The sequence below is a fragment of the Pteropus alecto genome, unplaced genomic scaffold (genome assembly GCF_000325575.1).
Source record: "Pteropus alecto unplaced genomic scaffold, ASM32557v1 scaffold86, whole genome shotgun sequence".
Lineage (NCBI taxonomy): Eukaryota > Metazoa > Chordata > Mammalia > Chiroptera > Pteropodidae > Pteropus > Pteropus alecto.
The window spans coordinates 22,029,999-22,051,215 of NW_006442109.1; the positions used below are offsets into that span (position 1 = coordinate 22,029,999).

The 21,217-nt window shown below is 39.2% G+C and overlaps 1 protein-coding gene across 4 annotated transcripts in view; it reads right to left on the reverse strand.

The window, feature by feature from the left end:
• The window catches only part of GALK2 (galactokinase 2), a 105,649-nt gene that overhangs the window by 20,782 nt on the left and 63,650 nt on the right, over positions 1–21,217 (reverse strand). For all 4 annotated transcript variants that reach the window (XM_006920379.3, XM_025038972.1, XM_025038971.1 and 1 more), the window contains 3 exons: positions 17,927–18,025; positions 16,288–16,440; positions 6,090–6,300 (listed from right to left, as the gene is read on the reverse strand). In XM_006920379.3, coding sequence (XP_006920441.1) covers positions 6,090–6,300; positions 16,288–16,440; positions 17,927–18,025 — 463 coding nt within the window. The remainder of the gene's footprint in view (positions 1–6,089; positions 6,301–16,287; positions 16,441–17,926; positions 18,026–21,217) is intronic.

Here is a 21,217-nt window from a genome sequence, read left to right on the forward strand (position 1 = left end):
TCACATCTGCTGACGCACATGGAGACAAATTGGAAGTAGGTTCATGTTTCTAATTTAGAAGTTCTTAAAGCTTCCACCTGAAGCCAGGTACTTTGGAAAATATAAATAAATGAAGGCCTAGGAAATGAACAACTAACATCAAACAGAAGGAGATGCTTTCCTGGACCATGAACTAGGATTCTAGAATGATAGTCTCCTGAAAAGAGACTATGTGAACTCTACATACCATGGAAGAAAATGACAAGCCACCAGAACTAAGAAGGCTTTCACCAAAGTGCAGATAAAATGCCAATATGAGAGAAATGTGCAACATAAAAAGAGGTCATGGTATGTCTAATTTTTAAGTGAAAAGAACTTGGTATTTGGTCAAGAACAATATTCATTGTTCTGGCAAGAATGTCAACTTCACATTTTTACATAAGAAAGTTAACTGGTTCTCACCAGTATCACCAAGATTTGATGGGACGAGAGTCATAGCCACAAAGCCCAGGGAAGTGTGGTTGTCATTAGGGCTATTTCCAAATGTTCCGGTTCTAACACATCCATCTTAAGACAGGCTGCACTTCCCCACTCCTTTGAAGTTCATCACGTCCGCAAGAATTGCTTGAGCCAATGAAATGAGAATGGGCATGACAGTGTGACTCTCTGGAAGATGTTAAGAGCCAGGGAACAATTAGCAACATTCCCTTCCTCCGGCCACATGATTATGGACAAATGATGGACCACCCCCTGAGCCTAAGTCCCTGAGTGTCTCAAGTGAACACTCCCATTTACTGACTTGTATAGGACATGCATTGTGGGGAAGAAATGAAGTTCGGTCAAGCCACCGAGACTTTGGAATTATTTGTTACTGAAGCACAATCAGCTTGAACACACCAATACAGGAGATAATCACTTTGACCAAAGTAAACATACTTAACTATAAGAAAAGCAGCTTTTTGTACACAAAGATATTTACTTATATAGACACCTAAAAATATGAAAACAAAAGCAAATGTAGCAAAAGAAAAAAAAAAAAGAGAAGAGAATAAAGGCAAGATTGTGGCCTCTTAAATAGTTGAAGACTATAGAAGGCGTTTTCCTAATCCAAACCAGCAGACGGACAACAGGGTACCCAAGAGACATCGGCTATCCTCCTATTTGCAGAAGCTTCATTTTATTCAAAGCAGAATGTCTAATAAGTTTACGGCTGTCCCTTTGATAAGTTCATATCTCAGAAGGTAGAGATCCATCCATAATACATTCAAGCAAAAGGAATACTGAATAATGTCAAGTCATATATCCTGGACTTAAGGAAAAAAAATATATTTAAAAATTTAGAAACTGTCCTTTTCCTTTTTCTTTCCTTTCCTTCCCTTGAGACAGCCATGAATGGCAGGACCAGCAAGGACAGAGTCAAAGAGGCAGCTGGGGCTGAGGAGGTGGACAGGACTACAGGGTCAGGGCCAAGGAGGCTAGCAAGGATGGGACCAAGGTAGTGGTCAGAGCTGAGCAGCCCAAGAGAGCCAGCGGTGCTAAGACCAAGGAGGCAGCTGGGTGAAAAAGATAGTTGACAAGGTCAGGAGACCAGGTACATACAGGGGAAATAAACAAAATATTAGGAATGATGGGAGGCATATATTTTTTATGCTTCAAAGGTCTATGCAGGGGCACCAGGTGCCACTGCAGCTCATATACATTGTCACTTATCTGCTGCTTCACTTTGTTAGCATGGAGCAGCAGCTAGGTCCATAGCAGCCCCAGGTCCCACTGGCTCTTCTTTCAGCTTCTCTGACTCTTGGGCCAGGTACATGTTTAATTTCTCCTGCAGGACACCAGTATCATCAAAGTTGGAGGCCTAGATTGAGAAGGTAGGAGTCTGGTTCCCGTCCACCCTCATGAGCTCCAGCTTGTGCTTGCTCTTTCCCACTTCATGTCTATTGTCACTTCTGATTGTCTTTCTCATCTGTGAAATGAAGATAACCATGTGCCCCAGGGTTGCTGCGAGATTAAAATCAATACGAGTGAAGAGTAATGTGTAAACCATAAAGTAAATAACAAGTTTTGAGGTTTTTTTCCTTTCTTTTATTCTTTTTTTAGGAGAATAAGATGCCCTCCTAAAGAGCAGTCTACGCCTGTGCCCTGTGCTTGCTCAAAAGCTGTAATTATCACTCGTGACTTTGGAGATCACAGGATCCAAACAAATTAGTCAGCAACTGGCCAGTATTGTGTCAACATATGGTCACAGGAAAAGTTGGTAATCCAAGCAATGAGATTCGTGTCCAGCTCAGCATAGTGCATCTGAGAGGCAGGGCCACCACAACACAGAACACAATCTGGGTATTTTCAAAAGGAATCCTATTATCCCTTTCTTAAACTAGCTTCCAAACCATCTGACCCATTCATTCTCTAGCTCAGTTTCCATTTAGTTTTTCATGGGTTCCTCTGTTTATCCTCTAGTGTATGTTCTTGACTTATCTCCTGTGCTAGATGCATGTGCCCATCTCTCCTGGTTCTGACTACAGCTTCATCTTTTCCTGTTGGGTCACACTTAAGGAAATATCCCTCCCAAATCAGCCTGAGCCTCTAGAAACCCAGATATTACACGACACCCTTAGATAATTCCTACCTGTGGGCAAGGCCCAACATATAATCCTTAAATTATTCCTAGCCAGTTCCTAGTGGTGAACTGTGGCCATTCTAAACAATGTCTAAAGGATTTGAGGATTTTGCTTTGTCTGTGTATGTGTGTTTAATTTTAATGGCCTCTGAGCATTTCTAAGTCTATTAGAAATTTGGAAAGAGAAAAAATCAATTGCACATGGGCCTTTGGAAGTCTGGCTAGTTTAGCAGAGGCTGCAAGCCACAGTTTGATTATAAACATCTCTCCCTACACTGTCATCTCAAGGTCAACATCTCCCAACTCAAGCTCACATGCAGTAAAGAAGGAAAACAATTTTAGCATTGAAATAACATTGAATTCCATATCCCTTTGAGAAAGACATGGATTTCCATGATGGGGAAATTAGTTCAAGTCAAAACTGAGTATGTTAAAGCATAGACAGGCACCTGGAATAAAGGGGTAGTGGCATCCTCCTAAGTCCTCTGCTGGGGGCATATGTCATCTTTGCCTCCATTCATACAATCTAAGTGCAGTGCCACATTCAATAAGAACTACATCTTCTAAAGGGTTAAGAGAAACATTTGCTTAAGGTCTTAGACCAACAAAAGCACAAACTCAGAAGGAATAAGGGCAAGGATTTTGATCCCTAACATTAAAGATTAGTGCCAAGAGAATTCAGCTGGAAATTTGGCTGAGGTCAGATGGCTGGATCCAGAGAATAAATCAAGTGACATTATTCTAGGAGACTCTAGAATCCCACAAATTTCTGTTCAAAGTTTTTTTTTTTTTAATTTATTCCAGAAGCAAACAGGGAAACCCTTTGGAGATGACAGAATTACAAAATGTATTCATTCATTCGTTCAACATAGATTTATTGAGTGCAAATGTAACATATAAATTATAGAAAGTAATGCAAGTAAGTCAGTAGAGAAGTTATTCTAAATAAAGAGGTAAGATTAACCATGCATAATTTTTACAAAAACAATGTAATCATTATTTTTCAGGGGGAAAAATTAAATATATACATAAAGAGCAATGCATGTACTAGGATTAGCAAATTATTCTTTGTGTTTTCTAAGATTCTCTAGGAAATTAACTTATTCAAAACATACTGAAAAAATAAGAGGGGGAGAAAAGACAGGCAGAGGCAGAGAAAAAGGAACATGGGTACAGAGAAAAGAAGAGTCTATAGATTGAGGAGGGTGTCGTGTACAGGAAAGATAAAAATTATATTGAGCCTTTAAGATTGGTAAGAACTGCATTTCATAAAAGAGGAAAGTTCCAGTCAGAAAAGGACAACAATATTTAGGATTAAAGGCCTAGAGGCAAGACCAAGATGCAATTCATAAGTGGAATGGTTCAGCCAAGACAACACATATCCACATGAGCATGTATGGGTTCAACATGGAGTCAGGACAGAACAGAGAGAGGGCCAAATGAGTAAAAACTTAACATCTGTGTTAAGGAGTTTAGGCAATGAGGTAATGGTGAAGCTCTAAAGGGTTTTGAACTAAGAAGTGACACCATGAAATGACAGCTTTAAGATCATTTGACAGTAAATATCCTCAGTGTCTATTAAGGCTTCTTTGCCTTTGATTCTTCCCAAATCTAATTATATAGTTTGGATTTTTACAGGTTCTTTAGATGCCTTGCCATATCAACAAACACCTTCATTAAATAAACATTTCATTAACTATGTAATACGCACAAAGTATTTAACAAGGCCATTGGTAATCTGGGTTTATCTAATCTACAAACTCAGCATGATATATCTCACTCATCACTATGCACATCATTTTCAAGAAACACATCAATAGTTCTCTGGACATGTAATCCTCTCTCACTCATCCCTACCTCTGTACCTGCTGTTTTGTCTGCCTAGAAGTCTTTCTGACTGCTTGTCTATCTAGGAAATTTCTATTTATTCTCTAACTTTTATGTGGTTGTCATCTCCTTGGTAAAGCCACCTCTGACTTCTGTCTTTTCTCGTCTTCCTCGACCTAAGTACACCTCCAACAGCACAATCATACTCTTATCTGGATCAGCTTTTTCTTACTTGTTTCTACTACTACTTTGTCAGCTCCTTGAGGATGGAACCATGTTGTGTTTATTTCTGTGTTCCTAAGGCTCAGTCTCAGAGCCTAGAGGAGGTGGAAGAGGAGGGAGAAGGAGAAATAACAAAATAGCTAACATTTGTAAGCATCTCCATTAGCAAGTATTGTTCTTTGCACATTATACAGATTATTCCTTTAAGGGAGGTATTCCTATTATGCCTATTTCACAGTAAAACTAAGATGACTGTCACAAATCATGTAAGGAAAGAAGCCCGAGATCCTAATCCAGGAAGTTTGGCTACCCTACGGTCTATTGCCTTTCTGGCGTGGGGGTTTGTAAACTCTTTCCGCAAAGAGTAAGACAGTAAATATTTTAAGTCTTTTTATGGGCTATTCAGTCTCTGTCACAACTAATTAACTGTACTGCTGGTGTGCAAAAGCAGCCACAGCCAATCATGGCAACGTTCCAGCAAAAGTTTATTTTACAAAAACAGGTGGCAAGTTTGATAAGCTTATAGGCTATTTTGCTCATCCCAGTTCTAGAGACTCAATAAATGTTCATCAAATTAAATAGGATCTAACAGTGTTGGAAACCAAAACCTTCTCCCTGCCCTCAAATGATTCCTTCATCTTATTCTAAAGCTGTCAGTAGTTGCAGCCTTTAAGACATTACTTGGCAGGCAAATCCAATGCAGGCACTCGATAATGAACTGTAGAGCTAAACTGAATGTGATAAATGGGGCTCTGAGGCTGATCTCTGTGCTAAGCTCCTGCCCTCCCAACTCTACCTAAAGAGACTATTGGATCCTAGCTAGATGTCTCTGGCCCCAGCACTGAGTTCCCACAAGTAGACAACTTTTACTTCTAAGAAGAAAAGCAACTCCAAGGCTCCATCCTGTACCTCCAAACTTTACCTGGCCTCCATCTCTGGTATCTGATGATACTAGTATAAAAACAAAATTACTTGAAAGCAGCAGGCAAATAGAAAAAGCTTCCACCTGAGCAATGTTTCAACCTGAGCAACGAAGACTCCCTGGTGTCCCAGAGTGCTGTTCTACGACAATTATAAGCACTTCTCGAATCTAGATTTTTTTATATAAGTAGTAAAATCATCAGAAACATGGGTAAGAACAAAAAGATAAAAAAGAGAAGATTATTCGATTATGAACATCTTGAGGGCAGGTACCATATATTATTCACCTTTGCCTAGCCAGAATACCTAGCATATAGCAGACCAGTAAATGTTTGTTGATGAATGAATAAATAAATTTAATGAAGCCAAGAATCTAGGTGATTAAGTTTGCCAAAACACACACATTCTCCAGATTTCCTCAAGCATGCTTCAAAATCAGTAAGATCAGAGTGGAAGTTGGAAACCTTCCAGTTGTGAGTGAGGAAGCAATCTATGCCCTTCCTTTCTCCAGCAGACTCACCATCTTGTGTGTTCGGACTCAGGATTTGGGTCCGGAGTTCCTGCAGGCTAATTCCCAGACACTTGCAGACCTCTTCGGGGCTATAGGGTTCAGGGTGAAGAGCATCCTCTGTGATTAACAGCATTTCTTCCAGGCTGACCCCTAGTTTGGCCTGTACCTCCTCCAGCCGCAGTACTTTATCCCATTGCAAGCTTTTGTACTTAGCCAGGAGCTGAATGAAACCAAGATGAAACCAACAAAATGGTCAGTTTTATTTCAGAAATTGATAATGTACTATTTTAATTAGCCAAATCCAACTTTAAGCTTTTATTTTTCCATTTGACCTATCCTCATTTCCCGCCATGCTTGAAAATGCACACTGGGTTCAGATGTTTGGAATTAAACATGCTTGTGTGATACTCACAGGCTAGTTAAGCATTTTTCTTAAAAAAACAAACAAACAAACAAACAACTCATCCACTGATTTTTTTTGCCTGTCACTACTTTCCCTCAGGGCTATTTCTTTGAATAATTTTGTTCTTTCATCCCCATTCAGTTTATTCCTAATACACCACTGTCTATAATGTCTACAAAACACTATTCAAATCTCACATGACCTGGGTCCTGAGGTGGACACTGTATGCCCAATTTCATTAGAGCACTTCCTGTTTACTACATGCCTCTTTGAAATGGCTAATGAATTTAAGTATCTGGGCCTTTGGAGTAAAGTCCCAGATTTTAAATGAAACCCTCTTTGGCGACCTTATGAAAAATCATTTCATTAGGTTGCTAGTGGTAGTAGAGCTGTATGTTTCTCCACCATCAAGAAAAAAGTTTGGCTTCCAATTGCATCCAGAAGCATGCTCTCAATCTTTTGGAAGGGGTTAAGTAGAAATCAAACCTTTGTAAACAGGTCTACTCATGAGAACCCCAATTCAGAATATGTTTCCCTCATTCTCCCCAGGCCACTGACTAAGCCCTTCAGAGCAGGTGACAGTCAAAACAGTGAAGCTCTCTCTCATCTTGAGGTCAAAACAGTGAAGGTATCTCTCATCCTGAGGTCTATACAGTTCAGTCCCCGAGTGGGAGGATGACAGCAGGTGCAGACAGTGCAAACAGCAAAAAGAAGCAGGCAAAAGAAGGGGAAATCAGTCTTCGAGAAAATGTGCATCTGATTTATTCTTCTATTATGCTGATGATGTGATTTTCTTTCTTTTCAACAGGAAGCAGGGTTTACCAAAAGAGCATTGTACTCTGGTTAGGGCCACTCACTTCTGAAGAATGTTAATAACAGACATTCTTATATTCATTAGTCTTCTTTTTAAACTTCTGCCTCATACATTTGAAAGAATTAATGATTTTAAGGCAGAACTGGGAAAAGAGACAATAGAATTATATTTTTTCTGTTCAATTATTTCACAGAACATGGCGCCATTTTTAAAGCAAAGACACAAACTAAAACCTTCTGACTGTTTTCTTAGCACGTTTAGTTAGTGTTTACTAGCGGTGTTGGATTTGATACCTTTACAGATTGACCCATTCATTCATTCATTCATTTAATTTATTCATTCATGTTCTATATTTCAATATATTCCAAAAATATAATTTGAGAAAACTTATAAAGACATACATACAGCAAAAGGAAAACATAACGATATATTTATTTTATACAGAAAAAGAGCTGAAGTTTATGATCTCCTAGAATGATGCTTTCTTGAAATGCAGATCCAAATCCAACTGAGATAAGCAATGAAGCTTACATGGTGCTATATGGTTTTAACTGTGCTTGTAAAATTTTTTTAATCTTTGACAACTCTGTGAGCTAGGTACTACCACTTTATTTAAAAGATGAGAGTAAATGACTTGCCCAAAAAATTGGTTGGAAATTGAATCTAGGTCCTATAATTCTTTCTTGCTTCCTCAAGGTCATGTTCTCAATGAGATTTGGCTGATATCTATGTCATGCTACTCCTATTAGTCCAAATCACCACTCATCTTATAAATGGTTTTCTAGGCATAAACTAAGATTTGTGTTAGAACATTCCAGTGATTTAAAAACACTTTGACAGGGGAGTTCCTTCTGTAAAGAAGAAAAGAAGAAAGAGAAGGAGGAGGAGGAGGAAAAGAAGGAGAAAACGAAAAACATCAAAAAATGGCCCCCAAGTGATGACAGTGGACTCTCCCTAAGAACCTTTCAGTCAAGAATGATCTCCAAGTTCCCATCCCTGGCCTCACGTAAACAAGTCACATTGCCTGAGATACCTCATCCCAGGAAACTTGCCCAGGGATGTGCAGGGAGAAAGTCTGCACGGGATGCCTGCTGCCTACAAGGTTATTTTCCAAAGCAGCTTCCCTATGTGCTTTTCTTCCACAGAGAGAGGCACTAACATCCAGGGGTTCACATTCACTCCAACAATGTCCCAGTTTGCTGTTGGGTCCACTTAGCCCTCAGCCAGAAGGTCCACACAGCTAATTTCATGTGTATTTTAATTAAGAATGAAATCTACCACATGCCCTCAACAACAGCTGCAAAGCCGTGAACCACTGAGTATGTGCACTACATTGTGGGAGTAAAATAGGAAAGCCTCTTAAGCCCTTTGAGATTTGGCTCAGGAAACAGAAAGATGACTTGCAGATGAGGGAAGTGGGTGAGTAAGATCGCTGTTGCTCAAAGACAGAACTTCGTGAGGGAATTTGCTACTTACAGCCCTGTTGACTGGCCTATGTCACATTTGTGAAGCAGTGCTATGAGTCAGGCCTATTTTGTCACAAGTTCCTCAGGAGCAGAATGGGAAAACGAAAGAAAGCAATTCTTTGTCAACATTCACCATTTTCTATTTTACCACTACAAAAATTGAGCGTTCATATCAGATACCACTTCTGGGAGGTTCCTGAGCCTGTTTCGTGCTCTGTGGACAAGAAAACAGGCAACAAATGTTTGGTCCACAGTCATGGAAAGAGGCAGATAAATAGTGCTAGCACCCTGTCTTAACTTGGTTTCTCCTGGAAGCAGACCCTGAGACAAGTACTGGTGGGATCAGGTGATACCAAGAAGCACTGGTAGAGAAGTGGGAAGTGAGATAGGAAGAGAAACCAATATGAGATGCACTGATACGGGCAGGTGGAGTTGGGTCTGCTGGACCCTTAGGACCTTTATGTATAAACTTCAGATGTGTCCTACTCATGGGCAAGAAAGCTGGAATTTTTACCCACTAACTCTCATCCATCATTGGTTGAGGGCTAATTCCAGGGGGTATTAATTAGCTTACTACCACTTCCAGGTTGTCCCACATGCAAACTGCAGGCACTCTCCTGCAGTTAGAAAAATCTCTCAGTCGGAGAGTCACTGGGACTTCCAGTAAGAGAGTATGGTAGGAAAAGGCTAAGAAAAGAGCCCTAACTGAGGAGCCCGTCTGTCAGATTCACCTCTCTGACTTTCTCATTGTATTTAGCAGTACTAACAAATCATGGAAAAAAATACCAAATCGGCTCCTCACCAGGTCAACAAAGGGTAAAATTTCTAATCCTTCTGAGTTACCCTCTAAAAACAATTCTTTCAACAAGTTGTTTTCCACACAACAAAAGCAGCTGTGTTGTTGTTCCTGGTTATTTAAATCACACATGCTTTAACAAAAAAGAAAAAAAAAACTGTAAAAAACACATAGTTTGAAATACAAAAAATAATACGAAGTAAAATAAATCATCTGTGATCACCCCAATGAGATAACTGCCAAATGCCATTTTGATAACCATCCTACTACGCATTTCTTTACACATACTTTATGCATACCTACAAACATATGGTTTGAAATAAATGGGATCATACTAGCTGTGTTTATTGTGCGTATTTTTTTTTTTTTTTGCTTATCTCCCCCTCACCCCCTTCCAAGTACAAAGAGCCATTCCCCAATGACCTTCACATCCATGTTTCACTCCTAACAACCATCATTCACCACCTTAAACTTCCCCAGGGTTAGTCATCCCCACTGTCCATGTTCTCCACATTAGTTTGTAGGCCACAGAAGAAATCTAAAGAAATCTACACAACTCTGCATTATGGATCCCATCACTATATCCTTGGCACAGCCTATCTGTAGCATCCCCAAGCACCCTGCTCTATATCTCATTCATGCTAAACTCCTAAGGAAAAGACCAGGGGCAAAGGCAGATCTGGACTCCTATGCTTACTTAACACAAGTCACAACCCACCTTGGCTGGAAATTCCCAGTATATAAAGTGAGACACTTAATGGCTACTTCACAAGCTACTGTGAAAGGTTAAATAAGATAATAAAACACCTAGCACCTTGCATGGCCCAGAAGAAGCATTCTGTGAGGGTCAAGTTTCCTACCTTTCCCACATTCCTCTGCCTCTCTAGCTAGTTCTCCCTTACCTGATACCTTTTCCTATGCCTTCAAACACATACAGATATTCCTGTTTTAAAATTCCTTATTCCTCAAGCTACTGTTCTTCATTTCTCCCTCGCTTTCACTGTCCAACTAGATAGAACCAGTTGTCCATAGTCACCACTTCCAGGCTCTCAGTAGCCACTTTAACTATTGCATACAGCCTCCCGAAGGGCATTCCTCATCTCCAAATGCACTGATTTTTCTCAGTTCTTTTATCCCTTAACAAATCAGTGGTTTCCAGCACTCTTCACTACCTACCTTCTTAATATTCCCTGTTTTATTGGCTTCTGAAGCACTGAATTCTCCTGGTTTCCCCTTCTCCTCTTGGTTCTTATACCATTTTTATCCATGACTCACGTTTCTCCTTTTGTTATTTAATTAAAGCCATCTCCCAAGTTCAACCCCCTGGCCTTATGATCTTCACTTGCCACAGCAAACTGAACTCAGTTCTTTGTTTCAACTATTATCTCAAAACAAATACATCTGAAGGCTATAGCCTTAGCCAAGAGATACATTCCAAGCTCAAATTTCTAACCATATATAAGAAGATGCCATGGGGGAATTTCATCACCTCTCACTTTCCAGTCACCTTCCATCCTATCTTCATCAAACCTATTAGTGGCCACAGTATGCTTTTCACCCATCCCTTCAGCTTAAAACTTCAGCTTTCATCAACTCCACACTTTGCCTTCAGTCACACACACCTGTGAGCCCTGGGTGTTACTGAGTACCTACTACTTCACAGGCCTTAGGCAGAAAGCAGTGACAAGGCACACAACGTTCACAGCATGAGGCTCACAGTCTACTTAAGGAGACATTTAAATAATAATTGCACAGTGAAGAATTTAATCCAACTGTGATAAGCTGCTATAATGGAAAAATACAGGATGTGGTAAGAGCATATAAAAGGACATTCAACATAATGGAAGTGGGAAAGGTTGTCAGGGGAAACTTCCTCAAAGTAATGACATTTATGCCAATAGGAATACAGAAACTCAATCACCGAGAGCCTTATACCCGACCCTTTAGTAGTCCAGTCATAGCTTTTCTTATCTCCCTCCCTTTTTAGCCCATCCTCACAGACACTTTAAGACCTACTTGTCTTCAATCAAGGCAAAAGTTCCTGCTGCCAGATTAATATTTCTAAAATATCTTGCTAACATTTGTGGCTCTCAGTGCTTCCAGGACGAAGCCTGAGTGATCCTTAGCACAGCACTGAAGGCCCTGCCACGATCTGGTCCCACTAAACATATCAACTCTATTCCCTAATATGTATGTCCTCTGCCCTGCAGCTTAGACTCACCATTTTGAGAATACTCCACACTAGAATCTTGGCAGAGTATGCTCAACTCAATCAACAGGCTGAGTGAAACCGGCCCCATTCTCGAGTATTTGGTTCTTCTCCACTCAAATTCATGGAAACTGCCAACGCCCTGAGAATATTATGCCCACTTGTCACATTCTATCACCAGAGAATAAGTTCCATATTGACCACTAAGTGGCAAGAGCTAAAAACTGGTGTGTGATAGCTCCTGACCAAACAGGCTCTGTAAGGAATCTCACTGTAAATTTTTCCTGAAGTGTCAAAGGACCACATGAAACTCTCCTTCACTGCTTCACATGTTGCCACAAGGAACTCAGGGTATGCAAAAAGCAACAGTTAAATTTCTCTTCCTTTTTCGATTTCCCATATTTATTATCAGCATCACCCATTTTATCCCTCAATATAATTAAGGGATACTCTCTTTTACAGACATAAAACATTGCCACTGAGTACATGTAAAATATAAAAAATTTTGTACTCATTAAAGATTTCTGGCCACTTTGTTAATTTAAGAACATAAAAATGTGCTTCACTTAAAAGTATCACTTACGCAAGTAATAATATAAATCTCTATTGAGTTTGCTTTGAAATGCTTTTAATTTTAGTTCAAATGGCTCTACAAGACTCTAACTTTTAATGAATCTACATCAATAAGTTTGGAAGCTGGTAGAAAGAGAAAATGGGGAGGAAAAAGAGAGAGGAAGAGAATGAAGATTTAAGAATAGAAGACAAAGACCAAAGAGAGTTAACAGAAGGGAGGGGATATGGGGGGGTAGGGGGGAGGGGGAGGGGATGTGAAAAACTGAAAGTTAATAATACTGTGATAAGTTTGCACAGTGACAGATGATTATTAGAATTAGTGAGGTGATCACACTGTAAAGTATAAAAATGTCGAATCCCTATATTGTACACCTGAAATTAATATAACTAATGTAATATTGTATACCAACTATACTTACATAAAATTTTAAAGAAAGAAGAAACTATCAACATTAAAGCAAAACAAAGAAAAATCATCTTTATTGATTTAGTGTACTTCCCTGTACTAAGAAGATACAAAAGGCACTCATTTTCAAAAAAGGATATTGGAAAGATAGAAGGAGAGGAAAAATATGTTATTCATTGCAATATTGCCATGTGGAGCTCTATCGAATCAGTCTCATTTTTAAAACTATTCTGATTAGTTATTTCTCCACTGACCCTTTGTTTTTATTGTCTGAAGACAGAAAGCTTGTCCAAATTAAGATAAGCTTCTTTACCTTTTTACATGGGAGTTTATTTCCTGGTTTAACGATCTTATTTCCAAACAAAAATTCTATTCAATCATATGTTACCGAAAGTAGAAAAATGAAACCATATTGTAAGGAAAATATGCTTGGTAGAATTCCAGCCTATATTCCGAGGCAAAAGTACAATCTTAACATCAAGCTCTATGTGTGTAGTCCATATTAGCAATTTTTATCTTTATTTCCCTTTTGTACATAACCTCGAACTCTAGTGATTTGCAACAACATGAATGAGAAGACATTCTCCATTTTAATAGTTATTTTTCTTTCTTCCATATTTTAAAAGAGAGAAAATTTCAGAGTATTTAAAACAAAGTGTTTAATATAATTAATATAAAATAATACCAATTGTGAGGAGTATGGCGAAAAGCCATATTCAGATGCCAAATTTTGCTGGCCAAAGTATCCCTAACACAGATACGGAGTTATACAGTTACACTCAGAAGGCATCCTCAAGAACAGAAGGTTCTGCAGTGAACTAGGGTTTCAGCTACTGCTTTCAAGAAGGATACCCTTTTCATAGTTGACCCCCATCCTGACGACTTTTACTACAGAGTTTCAGCATTACAATTTTATTCCTCACTTTCTTCTTGTACCTTTGGAAGACAGTAGTCACAACGTGAAGCCATTTCACGTCTCATACTTGTTTTAGCCCATGTGTGAATCTTGTAGAAGATATCAAATTCGTGATAAAACTTTGAAAACAATGTTGTGTGTGTTTGAGGTCTCCTCAGGAAGGCAACACTTACTCATCGATCTCAAAATAAAAAGTTGACAAGAATAGACCCTCAGACAAATAAGACACTAATTTCTTCCAACTCCCAAAAAAGAAAGCTTGTCCTAAAGGAAAAAAAAAGTTCACTAAAGCCTTGATATTTAAAAGATTACTGTACTATGTCTGCTCATCTATGTATTAAGTAAATACTATGTATAGTTTAATATTAAAACATTTCTTTTACATACTTTTTAGAAATTATCTGAATGAGTAAATTCCAAATTTAAAACAATTAAATCATGATTTAAAAAAAAATGTTTGACCCCAAAATTTTCCAGGGAAAAAAGCTCTTATTTTTCTGGCTCATCATATCTCCACTCTCCTCAACTTCATTACTTTAGGGGGTGAGAGTAAAGAGTGAAGTGTTAAATCAGTTATGAGGGAGAACTATACCCTACACATCTCCATGGTAGCTAGTCCAGTGCTGGGCAAACAATATACACTTGTAAAAAATTGTGAAATTGAGCAAAATAAATGACAGGGCAAGTAACACAGAGATTAGTCACTGATTTATCCAACAAATATTTACACTGTGTCTACTTTAGCCTAAGCACTATGCCAGGCATTGAGGCTGTAAGATGGACACAGTCTTGATTCTCAGGTAAAATCGAATCAGAAGGAGACAGACAGACACTAAGTAATTGTAATATTATCATAACTGAGAAGCAAATATGAAGGGAGCCCTACCTTAGCCTAGGAAAAGAAAGTCAAGGAAAGTTCCCCTGAGAGACTTTTAGGCTAAGACTTCAAAGAGGACTGAGGGAAGAGTGTTCTGGGCATGTACAAGTCCCTGAGGTAAGAATGAGCAAGACAGCTAGAGTGTGATGGGGTGGGAGATGCTGAGAGAGGAGATCTTGCCAGGGCTCTCCAGGTTGTGATAATGACTTTTTACTTTATTCCAAAGCAACGGAAAGCTTTTGAAAAGTGGTAAGCAGGGGAATTACCTCATCAGATTTAAATTTTTAACCATGATTCTAACTGCTGTTTGAAGAATGAATGGGAGCGAGCACAGTGGCGCTCCTGACCCAGATTCCAAACCCCTAAGGCCCAGACTGAGTTCTCTTCAACTTTCCAGTCATATCATATCATGTGCCTTTCTGGATCCTCCATATTATTTAATTTTTATGTCACTTTTTAGAACACCTGATTACATACCACCCAATCACATACTAACCATTTCCTATTTCACATCCCCATAACTCTCTAATCTCTCTATTATTATGTTCTGTATCTTTTTGTATACCTTCATGCTGCTAAGTGTACAACAGGTATTCAATCAAAACTTCCTACATAGATTTGAGGCTTGACTGGCAAAGGTCTTCTAAACTGTGGAACAAAGAACTGGCAAGACTCCCTTCTGGTCTGTGTTTCTCTAGTAGACTGTACAAGTCCTTTAGGCACAGAGGGGTTACACCAAGCCTGTATTTTCAGAGTAACCAGTGATGGCCCAATACAAAAATGGAGTACCTGAGAGGACCAAAGGTTGAGGCTGCCATCACTTTTGTTGAAGAAGCAAGAAAAGCTGTGGCCACTTCTCATCAATCACCTCCAACTATCTTAATCCACCCATAGACCTAATCCATTAATATTGGGAAGAAGCATGAGAACTACACAAATTAACTAAATATCAAACTGGGTATTTATTCAGAGCCTGCTATGTACTGCTAGACATGGAAACCTGGTCCATCAGCCATATGGCAAGACCACAGGAACTTACAGAACAAAAGAAGATACCTGCTGAGATTACTAACAACTGCTTACCTGAACCTTTAATGCTTCCCCATACCACGAAAGGAGAACAGGAAAACAAAGACTTTATGCTGTACCTTGCACAAGTTAAAGACAAACCCAACCATTCATTCCATTCTTTACTCCCTATAATCAGTAATTTATCGTAGAAATTAAGAAACAGATATAAACCCAATTCCTCAATCACTCAGGGTCTCATTCTCTGACTCTGCGAGAAGACCATGCTCTGTCTATGGAGCATCATTCCCTCTTTAACAAACTTTCCTCTGTCTTTAATTGTGGCTTGCTCTTGAATTCTTTCTGTGCAGAGCCCAGGACCTTCTCTCAGCAGGCATAGGGTTTGAATCCCCACTCGGAAAGATTCGCCCCATCCGGCATCACCATGGCCTGTGCTTTACATATATAAACTGTCTTCTTCTCCCCAGTACCACCCTAGAAGACTCAACTTTTAAATTCTTATAGCTTCTCAATAGCTAGAGGTTGCAGGGCACACTATAGGCTTATGTATCTCCTGAGTTTAGAATCAGATGGCTCTGTACCCAAAGAGCAGTTTGAATGTTGCTGCAGTCAGAACATTTCCCTAAATTTTGGGCAAAGAGACAAAGTAATAGGGAACAAAGCAAAAAAGGACAAGAGAAAGCCTACTTCAAGTTTCACTAGTTTGCCAAGTTCATACCTTTGCAGCCAGCCGGCACTCCATCACCCTGATGTTGAAATGGGAAGTTGCTGCCTTATTCATTTCCACACAACTGTTGGCAATCACAAACACTGCTTCACTTGGGAGTTTCACATCCGTTGCCCTCAGAGGACTAAATTCTATCAACTTGGCCTATTGGAAGAAAAATGACAGGTGAGATATGATGTATTAGAATTCAGAAAATGTTTAATCATCTAAGCATTTATTTATCTTAATAAAATTTTTCCCCAAAATGCAATCATTCATTCATTCATTTAAATATTATTTATTGATTTCCAGGACTGTACTAGGCACTGAAGATATAACAGTGAACAAGACAGACACTCTCCCTGCCCTCATAGAGCTTACAATCCAGTGGGAAAGGCAGTCAAGTAGACAAATACATCTTTGGGTTGTATGACTATGGTAGCAAAACACAGGGTGCTATACAGACACATCGTTGGAGCACCTGATTAGATAGAGCCTAGTGTAGGCTCCTTTGAAAAAACAGAAATCTAAACTGAATCTTAATGGATAAGCAAAAGTAGGGTAACCAGAGGGTTACCCTACTAGGGTAACCCAAATAGGATGTCAAGAAAAGGGGAGAGCATATATAAGTTGAGAGGCAAAAACATTATGAGGTATTAACAGAACTCTGGGTGTTGAAATGTGCTGGAGCTTAGAGTTTGAGGGGTTAGGAGTAGTGAAAGGGTGGGTAGGAGAGGTAAACCAGGGGTTGGATTATGAAGTGCTTCGCAAGCCCAGAGAATCTGGACTTTGTTCACTCTATATCTAACTTACAGTAACATCAAGACTCTTTGCTATCATGTCTGCTTGTCAGGTCTCCTCCAAAATACTCAGAGTATATTCTTAGCATTAAACCAAATTTCCTCATGCCTCATGTCTTTGGCTTAGGGGAATCAACAACAAATATTCTTAATAAGAAGAAATTCAGGTATTCTGGGAAAATAGCCAAGCCTGCAGGAATCTGATGAAAAACTAAGAAAAGATTTTAGAGAAATGTCTGCTTCTACTTTGGAAATGAGCAGTTTATGGCCAACAATCCAAACCTCTGCTCTGCCTAAGGGAGCTGATAGCCAAGGGGAAGTGGTATCCAGCTAAGGAATTCATTCCTGGCTTACTGTCAACATTCTTCCCCCCACCACTGAAGCCCCAAAAATGTTGACAGAGAAAAATGATACCAAAGAGTAAATTATAAAAAGAGGGGTTGTGAATATGTGTGGTAAGAAAACTAACATTTGGGTTTAAAACCAACACGAGATTATGAAAATGTCATGAGATGAAGTGACTTGGGACAAGAGCAGGAAAGGAGGTCTCAATATAACTTGGGGGCTGAAAATTCTCATCCTAAAAATGAATATAAAGGGGAAAAAAAACCTAGACACAAGAGAAAAAAAGCTTGAGGTATGATTTTGACAGCTTAAGGGAGAGGTGATCAACAGGAAACAGAGGTGAACTGGTGGTAGCTTTGAATTACAAAGGAGTTGAGAAATACCACAGGAAAATAGAGCCTAATAGAATAGCCTGCAGGAAACGAAGCATTTTGGGAACCTCCTAGCCTTCTTCTCTGTGTGAACTTTTACTAGTTAATATTTCTAAATAGTTCGATGCCACCTACCGTTCCTTCTTCTGCAAGAAATGATATGGACTGGTCCATCCCTCCTCCTTCGGTGCCAATATAACGCTCACTCTTGGCGCAGATTTCTGCAAGTTCCACCTGGAAAAGTAAAAATTGATTTGCACTGTGAGTACAGTCATAGTCTATTTGTCATTCATTCTCCAGGCATGACAGGTTTGAATTCTAGTACAAACTATGACAAATTGATAGTAGTTGCCTAGAGCACTGTGTTAGCAAGACTTCCAAGACTACCATTCTGCTCAATAGGAAAACATACCAAGATCGATTAATGCCTGCTATGTGATGGAATGAGATATGGACTGATTTCTGCAGCCTAATAATAATAATAGCAGCTAACACATTGAATCAGACACTGTTCTAATTACTTTGCATGTACTATCAAATTTCAAATCCATGAGGGAGGTTTTTATTACTAACTGCATTTTATAATGAATAAACTGTAGCATAGAGAGGTTAAATAAATTGCCCAGGATCCTTCAGCAGATAAGTGGCAGAGGCAGGATTTGAACTCAAGAGTCTTGGCTCTATGCTTTTACCATAATATTATTCTTTATTCCCAAGAGGAGCAGAGTTTTGGGGATGTACCAGGAAACCAAAATTCAGGAACCCCAAAAGCCTTCTTTGAATATTTTTATATCTCATTAGCACAATTAATTCAATCCCTTTTATGTTTAAATTCTAAAAAAAGAAGAAAGAAAGGAAGGAAGGAAGGAAGGAAGGAAAAGGCAGCAAACACATATTATTGGGATGAGGATGGAAGTGAGAGAGAATTGCCTGATTTTAAAAAGGGAGAGAAAGGAAAAAAAAAAAAAAAAAAAAGAGTTGGAAGACAGCAGGAGGCAGGCCTGGCCAGATTAATGAAATCAGACAAGTATATGACCCAAGTCACTGCTACTAAATACCAAAGGGGCCTCCAACACCTGTGGTAAAGGCTGGTGTTGCTCCCTTGGCTGGCAAATCATTTATTTTGGCTCTAACTTTTAAAAAACGTTAGATAATGATGATAATAATGGATGGGCAACAGGCCTACGATCTCTGTGGTTTGGCAAGTGTGTCCTGGAACTGCAAGTCCCTTCCCGTGGTCAGAGGGACACAACTACTCCCTGAGAGAGAGGTCTTCATATAGAGTTTTGAGCACCACAGTCCTGCTTCCACCCTGACCCCTCCCCTCACCCCATGTCCTAACTGCAGGAAATCTGACTATTAACCAATTTGGACTCTCAGGAAGAGGGTAAAGAAGAGGGGGCCATTAGATAATTAACTCCAGCATAATCATAATTGTTCAAATTAACAACTGTTAATTTTGTCAATATGATTCTAATTGTACAGAAATGAACTCAAACCAAAGGAAAAAAAAAAATAACTCCCATGAATCATGATCTAAATCAACCAAATCCAACTCAGTGTACATGTTTGCCTAAGAAAAGGGGTTTTATACAATATTCAACTCACGAAGATTTTGACTTGAAGTGGAAAGAATATTTAGGGTCAGGAAATAGAAGAGAGTGTTAAAAGAGTTGTTACAAGGCAAATAAATTGATTTTACTGAGTTATGCTCAAATATTATGCCAAGAGCATCTACTGAAGGTCACTGTAAGAAATAGTCACATGAACGTCAGTTTGCATTTGTTTTCAGGCTTCTGGAAAAATCATTTTCATTATGTTTTGTGTGCTGTAAAGAATCTATGTGAGAAATGCTCTTTAGAACTTAGTACTCCCATAGAAAACATTGCCTTTTCTGAAGAACTGGAATAATTTCTCTATTCTGATCACAAGACCTATATAACTTACTATGTTTTCCTTTTCACTTTGGTTTCCAGAAATCTCAGTAAATAAAATTAAACAAAACAATTATGTCAAATAGTTAACAGCTGGTGTGTTTTTATTCTTCTTTCCTTTGCCCTGATTCTCTATTTCTAATTTACTAATCTTACTGAATAAATATTCTTGGTCATATAATTTCTAGAATTTTTCTCAAAAGGAAGTAAATATGCACTTGGTACAAGTAAAAAGAAAAAATGAGACATGACAGGGGTCAGGTGGAATACTCATGTTAAAAGGAACAATGATAAACACAAATACATTCTAAGAAGCAGGGCAAGGAGGTCCAGTAACCATATGCTAGAAGGAATAGTTAAAAGAATAGTGGAGATGTGCCTGACCTGTCAGGTAATGTTACAAAACACATCCACTTTACACAGTGCCACCACATGGAACAAGAGATGTGAACACTGTCTACCGGGAGGTGGTAGGAGAGAAGAGGAGGAAAAGACAATGATCTCCAAGACATACCAGTAAGGGTGGGCCCTGGTTGCTTTGCAAGGAGGACAGCGGGCTCTCTGCTATTAGACCAAACTGTAGTCTGCAACATCAGCCGCTGCCCTGACCAGCTGAGCCTTGGATGGCAGCTCTGCTTACTTTCCCTCTTCACTTCGTGAGTCTTTCTTTTGACTTATTTGGGGAGGATATATTACTTATTTCTACAGCTGAAGTTTCAGCTCTTCAAAGCATTCTGGAATATTCTATGCTTTTATTGTTAATAATAAACTGGTAATGGTAAGTAACGAGATTTCCTGAGTTTTGTGAGACATGCTAGCAAATTATTGAAACTGGGGAGGGGATTGTGGGAACCCCTGAATTTATAGCTGGTTAGTAAGAAGTACAGGTGACAGTCTGGGACTTGCAACTGACATATGAAGTGAGGCCAGTCTGGCAGGACTGAGTTCTTAACATGGATCTGATGCTAACTCCAGGTAGTGTCAGAAATGAATTGAATTGAATTGACTGAACTGAACTGAACTGAACTGAACTGTAGGACACCCAGTTTGTATGTGGAGAGTAGAATTGGTTGGTGTCAGCAGAAACCACACATTTGGTGTCAGAAGTGTTGTAAGAAAAATAGTTTATACCCCTCTTCCCCCAAGGTCCCAATCAACACTCTAAGTTCCCTGAAGCTACCACATTATTTACGAAACTCAGTGTAATGAAACTTTATGAGATGTATGTCAAGCCATCCCCTCCCCATCTCTATCATTTTGGGGGGACACTGCCCCCTTTCCCCTCCTTTTCACTCCTCCTGTTCTACTCTCCTACCACAATGTTATAGCAATATAGCTCTTGAATGCCAGATTCACACGCTGTAATACCTCATCTCCAACTCACTCATACAAATACCAACCCACCCAGCCCACCACAGTTCACAGATCTAGGGGTGCATGCACCTTACTAAGGGAAAACTAACCAGAGTCCCTTTTAGATTCCTTTCTCCAA